This window comes from Formica exsecta, unplaced genomic scaffold (assembly GCF_003651465.1).
Source record: "Formica exsecta isolate Colony F162 unplaced genomic scaffold, ASM365146v1 scaffold139, whole genome shotgun sequence".
NCBI lineage: Eukaryota > Metazoa > Arthropoda > Insecta > Hymenoptera > Formicidae > Formica > Formica exsecta.
This window is the reverse complement of record NW_021848721.1, coordinates 602,086-609,339: the sequence shown is the minus strand read 5'-3', so window position 1 is coordinate 609,339 and position 7,254 is coordinate 602,086. Positions and strand designations below refer to the sequence as shown.

The window sequence follows — 7,254 nt, the reverse complement described above, 5'->3', positions numbered from 1 at the left end:
TTATTCGGAAACCGATGTTTCTTCCCCAAAAGTGACAGAGAAATTCCATTCTTCCACTCAGTCGCGATTCGATCGATTTCACGACTCTACCGTTCCGTCCTATCTTTTCATCTGTTCCTGCGCATAATGTGTCTACTGTAAAATAGTTCTCTCTCTTTCTTAAGAAGGAACTGGACGGATCAGCTACGTCAAAAGTTATATAATGAATCTAATACATTTCGAGATTCGTGAATTTGACATTGCACAGCCGAAGCAAAATGTCATGAAGATTGTGCGATTCGCGCGCACGCAATAGCGGTGACGACGTGTTAACGAGTTTCGCTTATTGTAATGAAAATCGAAATTCGAAGAATCTGAGATTTTTGAAAAAAAATTTCGAGATTCATGAATTTAACATTGCGTACACAAAGCACTTTTAGCCTTTTAAAATATAAAATTAATAATTAATTTATGAGTCAAAGTAAAAATTTGTCCTGTAGAATTAAAATTTTTATTTTCATGAATTTTGGTATACAGCCACTATAAAATTTTCGTGGTACAGTCACTACAAAAAAGTCAGTTCAACATTTTTGAGATTAAATTATAATATATTTTACAGAGAGCAAATCTTGACTTTAACTCACAAATTAATTATTAATTTTATATTTTAAAAAGTTAAAAGTGCTTTGTGTACGCAATGTTAAATTCATGAATCTCGAAATTTTTTTTCAAAAATCTCAGATTCTTCGAATTTCGATTTTCATTACAATAAGCGAAACTCGTTAACACGTCGTCACCGCTATTGCGTGCGCGCGAATCGCACAATCTTCATGACATTTTTTTGCAAAGTTTTATAGCCTTCGAGCCTTGACGGGATATAAGGGACAACATTTCCCGACGCGCGATCGATAATGATATATGACGACCTCTAAAGGTACTTTTGCGGCGCGCCTTTAACGGTGTGCATTACAATTTCGCGGTTTCCTCGCGTTGCAATTCCGCAGCACTCAGACCAAGTAGATTTTCGAGGAGAAAAGAACAAGATCGAGTGGGAGAGAACGAGTTGAGTCACGCAAACTGCGTCGCGATTTGCAGCTTTTCGTTCACAAATAAACGCGGCGATATATACATAGGTATTTTATAGAAGTCTCCTCCGCGAGATTTTTACGCGCGATGTGCTCTGGCGGTCGCTCCAACTCCATCAAAAGCTGAATGGCAGTCGTTACGTTACGTCGCAGGTACATAGTAGCGGGCATTTAACGGTGAAAGTGTGTCAACGCGTTTTTAATTTATATTTTATCGTCATAGACCGGCGGTCTTGGGACCTTCGCGCGTCATAGATCGAGATCGAGTTCCTACAGCGTTCCTGCGCCCCAGCAGTAAAAAGTTGGAAAAATCGATTTCCGTATCCTTTCCTGGTCTGTGGAAAGGCCACCTGGCAATGTATTACCTGGCGCAGATAATGATCGGAACGGAGAAAAGATTTTCAATATTAATAATGATATATCGTAAACTTTCGTAATCAGCGTTCAAAAATACAAAAAATAGTGTAGTTTCAAAAAAATCGGAGGGTTCACCTATTCGGAACTCCACCCCTTTAATTATTACCACAGCAGCTGCTTTCTCCTTCAGACAGTGGTTATCAACGGCATACATAATCATTACGTCTCGAAGAGTACAAAAGAATGTTTACGATTTTCATGGACAAATGTCATATTTTCAAATATAATATTATAAACAAAAAATATTAAATACAAGATTGATTTTGTATATTGACTCAATTATAATTAGCATCAGCATAAAAGTAGATAAAATATTATTGTCCTACAACAATATTACAGAATGGTAGAATTCTTTATAGTTTGTCACACGTTTATCCGAAATTTCAATTTCTAAAATTCTACGGTTTTAATATAGAATATTCATTACAGCAATTCTATAAAAAACAATATTCATCGTTGTAGCGAGTTATAAAGAAACAATGTAAACATTGCTTTATTATGCCGCTGAGAGATGGTTGCACGACGTAAACACGATTAAAGATCCGCGAGGGTTGTGCGTCTGGCTCTCCCACTCTCGTACGTTCGGAGAGAGAAAAAGAAAACAGACTCGCAGATGGCGGGTAGTGGGGCTGGTCTCGGACAAGCGGGGTAGGGTACGCTATACGTTCTCTCGTTGGCCGCGTTCGCTTCACGATCAGTCGTTCGTCGCGCGCGCGCCAAGCTGTCACATTGCCGGCGCATTGTCGTCCGTTTCTTCAATTGGTGCCGACGCACGTGCAAGATCCTACCATCGGATTATAACGAGGGATCGGTCGTATCTCTTCGTGATAACGCTTCGGTAACGGGGAGGGGGGAGGGAAACAAACTCGTTTCGATCGGGAAGAAACATGGCTGTCAGCGATGTGCTGGATTTCGTAAAGATTTGTTTGTTGTTATCGTGAACAATGACGGGCAAAGTTTGACGAAAGGAATTACAGTCGGGGCGCGGAGTGGAAGTGACGTTTCGTTGAGTGGCAGTGACATTTGGTCGGATGGTGACACGTCGTTGATTTCCGGAGTAATCGGTCGCGGCCGATTGCTACGCGCCGGAAGTTCGGGGAGTGATATACCGGGGAGTTGATGACGTTCATCGCGATCGCATTCTTGCCAGGCTTGCGATATCGAAAGAGAGCCGAGAGTACATGGTACGTAAAATAATAATGCGACGTCCGTCTCCGTTGGAGAGTCGCGTATAGGTCGGGTATAGGTGTCGTTGCTCCGATACGACTTATCTACGCGTGGCGATAAGCCAGCGGATTACGACGCCGCGTCCGATCGGCGTCGCAATTAATCCCGATCGGGCGCGTTTCTCTCCTCACGTTCCTCCACCTCGTTTCGCGCGGGAGCGAAGAGAACGATCTCTCGCGAAACGATGGTAAATCGAAGCAGCGATCGAATCGTCGATCCCGTCGAATGTCCAGGAATCGTGGTCGATCGTCGATGAAATTGAACCCTCAAACGGAACATTTCATCGGGTATTCGTTGGCGAATCGGAGTTCGCTCGTCATTCTTGACGCGCGGGATCGCGCGTCGATTGAATTAAAAAATAAAAAAAAATTGCGACGATCAGCAAGAAGGACGAGTGACGGAGCGAACGATACGACACGCTGAAAGAACGTCGTCGGTGGAAAGGAGATCCCGGCCGACGCTTTTCTCTCCGTCTCGACGAGCCAATAAGTCGACGACGACCATCGGCAGCTGTTATTTAAACGAGATTCCACGTGCGAGTTTCGGTTTTCCGATATCGGAACCGAAACCGAGAAACTCGTAGCTCTTCCAACAAAATCCAGTTTCTCGATTTGTAAACGCAATTGTAGAAGACAACGGGATACGCGCGCGCGAGAGCGATATGACGAACGACGCAAATTGATAGTGAGAGGAAGCAGCTCGGAAAAGAAGCTAAGATGATGATGCCGCCGCCGCAGGTCGTGGGTGTCCTGTTGAAGAAACCGGGGCAGCAAACGCATCCGCGATTACCTCCCTTGGATCCACAGGAGACTAAAATCAAAGGTAAGGATGCGAATTTTTTTTTTTTGTTATACTCCCAAGTATTATGTACGTACTTTTACACCAGAGGACTAAAGAGCCTAGAAACATACGAAACCAGGAATAAAACAATCATTAAAAAAGTATTAGATTAATGAGCACGCGTATAATCTTGAATTAATGTTTAAAGAAACGTATGTAATTATATATATATATAAACACGAAAATCTCTTCAGAGACGTGACGAGCGTCAAATTAAAGAATTATCATCACACAGCAACAGCAGCGAATCATTATACGACGCCGATAGCGTATCAAATAGGTTAATTACTATAGTAATTGAGCTCTCTACATAGGCACCCAGTAATCACAAATTTTCCCATTAATTTGGGACATCTTGTTTAATGATTACAATAAATAGGCACGTAGGTGTGTTCATTTTGCAAAAATATATCTTTTCACTACAGTCAACGCGGTGAAATTTTCTTCGGTCAACTAATTTCCTTTGTATATGCGTGATAGTAGTTGATGATAATTAATTTCAAAATCGTTCAAAAGGACATCGTCGATGAACTTTCTTCACCAGATCGTACAGTTTTATTATTCCCTTCGAGAATGTAAACAAATGATTGGAATCCCTTCAAAGCGTTCCCTCGCGAGATAAGCAGAGAGAGAGAAAGAGAGAGAGAGAGAGAGAGAACGCTGAAGCGAAAAGAGAAATAATATTCATTGTAAATACTTAGAAAATTTGTTTTCTTGTTATAAAATATGCCGGTTAAAATTTTTGTGTTAAATATTTGACACATTTATGTTGTTATTTAATATATTGTTGTTGTATTAAGTTAAATTCAAATGTTAAATTATTAAAACAACTGGAAAAAAAAGTAAAATTAATACAATGTGCACATATTTTTAATTTGATATAGTAGATATGTTCCGTATTATTAGTGACAGGATTTATCTGTTAAAATTCATAGAAAAAAATATTGATTTTATTCTATAATAAGAGTGACTACAGACCATCAATAATATTTTTTCAAGTTATATTTTTATCATTGAAAATATGTTGATTTTACACATAATTTTTTTCAAATTACTGTAAAGTTTGCATTCATTTTGTGTTAAAATATTAATATTAATTAATATTATTTAATAGTATTAATCACCATTTAATATATCCATATTATGTCAAATTAACATAAAAATTTGTGCGATTTCGGGACATGCGATATATGCTAAATTTAACACAAATTTTCCAACTGTGTAACAGAGGCTCGCGGCTTACATCCTGTAAACCGAGAGAGACGTAAACTCGCCGCCATTCACCTCTGTAGGGTCTCCGCGCCGGCGTTACGCTACATTATCGATATTATGATTCATTGGAGTGTGTTGTTACAACACATCGAGCCGCCTTATCGAGGTCTACGAGCGAAAACTCCCAGTTCTCTGAAATCCGGGCTCTTGTTCTCTCTAATCGAACTCTACAATCGATCTTACCGCCCTCGCTCTTCTCATTGATTAATTGGTTTATCGGGACTCGAAATTGATTCACCGGATGAGAAAAGCGTCTAAGAATATCCTGTCGAGTCTCCATTGTTGCCGCCGGACCGGCGTCAGTGAAAATCCTCTTAAAATGGAATGTAACCCGCGCAAATGCGACAATTGAAGATATTAAGTGGCTCCGCCGGCCTGTTTACTCTATTATGCCGATCAGCCGAGCCGACGCCTTTTACGGCTCCGTTAACAATTATGTTAATAGAACGGCGACGCGCTGCGATAACAGCGTGTGTTGATTTGATACGAGTAAGTGAGCATCTTGATGGAGAAGAAATCCGTAAAAATATCTTTTCCGTTAAATATATCTTCAATCGGAGCTTTATATAGCTTATTTGCATAAAATTATAGAGCTTTTATATTTTGGTATGTAAAATTTTCATAATTTTTCAGATTGCCTTTGATTCCGCGCTCGCTCACCGTTCAAGTCGTAAAATAACATGAGCGAACGATATTAAGTACGTGAAAACTCCGCTCCTTGAAAAACTCGATTCGCGACAAGCTACTAATATTTCTAGCAAATATCAAACGGTAAAGGCCTCTCATTGCTTTGAAAGGCCTTTTAAAAGTCCGTCTCGTTCGCACGCGATTGACAATTCGTGCTCCGTAATCCGGTATCTGGGCTACCGTGCTAACGGGATACTTTTACGTGGCCATCCATCCAGTACGCGGGGAACCTGAAAATGGACTCTCGCGGAAAACGTGTTTCTGGACAGAAATATATAAGATATACATACCGTGAAATACACGTGTCAAATCTTGGAAAATCGAAAATGACAGATCTTGAAACGTAATTATCGGGATTAGTCGCGTCACGTGTTAAATGTCAAATGATTCCGATCGTATCTCGCACTATGTAAGGCTCTTACGGTGACGGCGTATTTAAGAGCATTAAAGTGACGCAGCGCCGAAAATGACGATGACGTTCCGCGCAAAAATAGATCATTGTTGGACGTCCAAAGTCGAATGTTTGCCGAGTACAGGCATATGGGTTTCGATAAGCTCGCGTCTCCAATCACGCGGATCCGTCTAAAATAAACGGATGGGTAGCTCCGTCCACGTGTTTCGTAAAAATAAACAAAATAATGGTGATTTGCGACGATTATCCGACCGAGCGAAATTACACATACGGCCCGTTAATCTCTGCTTAACGCAAAAAGAGGTAAGACCTACCTAAATTCCTACGTTTACGGCGGGTCAAGAAACAGTAAAGCGAAGAAAGCGGGCAAACCTACTTGTGTTGCAGCGGTTTCAGCGCCGATTGTATATCGAACTGTATATCAAATCCCTCTTCGTTTTTTTTCTTCCTTCCCCCATAGTAAGAGAGCAACCCTTTCTCTCTTGTAACGGGAACACTTTATTAAACTCACCGTATTTTCCGTTTCATTGCGCATTCTATAAACGGTTACGACATCGGCGATCCCGATATTGCGAAACCCCGTCGAGATTTTAATGAAGCGTACCTGCTCGATAGCGGCTTTATATTATAATTTTGACCGCAACGCGTTCGCTCTTTAATTAACTCCCGCCCGTCAAGTGGCCTGTGAAATATCGTATACTTGCACGAAACGTAAAACACAATTTCTTATATAAACTTTAATTACTTCAAACACAAACTGATAATTCCCTTGTAACTTTTGAAAATACAATATTTATATTGCCTAAAAAGAGGAATGCATTATAAAAAATTGTCTAAAAATTCGGACACGTTTTTGTCTGAATTCTCAGATCTGGAAAAAATTTCAGACAATCTGTTTTAAACAATCTGTCTGAAAATTTAGATAACATTCTGTCTGAAATTTCGGACAGTGTGTCTGCAAAAAAGCAGCAGACACTTTATCTGAAATTTCAGTCATTTTTCTTTACAATGTATGTTAACAAAAGTCTCACTATCTCTTAATTAAAGCGCGGTTCTCGTTCTTCTTTTTTTTTTTTTCTCCTTCTTTCGGTTCGCAATTTTCGCAAAATAAGAATCGAGCCCCCGGTACATAAAGGAGGTCTTTGTGACACGAAGGGACACACTGCGACTGTGTAAATAGCCAATAGGACCCCTGAAAAAAAATCCGCAAGAGACAGCACGCACGAGGCTGTCGAGCCGCCGAAGCCGGCGACGCGCGTTTCACATTTCTCGTTCTTCAGCGTGTTTTGGGCAGCGGGAAACTGGATTTCAAGGTGTTACGTGGTGGACGCTCTT

The 7,254-nt window shown here is 40.5% G+C and overlaps 1 protein-coding gene across 1 annotated transcript in view; it reads left to right on the top strand.

Annotated features, from left to right (window-relative positions):
* The first annotated feature begins 2,186 nt into the window (after positions 1-2,186).
* LOC115246160 overlaps positions 2,187-7,254 on the top strand; it is a 31,856-nt gene continuing 26,788 nt past the window's right edge. The window contains exon 1 of the mRNA XM_029824813.1: positions 2,187-3,530. Within this exon, the coding sequence (XP_029680673.1) occupies positions 3,425-3,530 (106 nt within the window). The 5' untranslated portion in view covers positions 2,187-3,424. The remainder of the gene's footprint in view (positions 3,531-7,254) is intronic.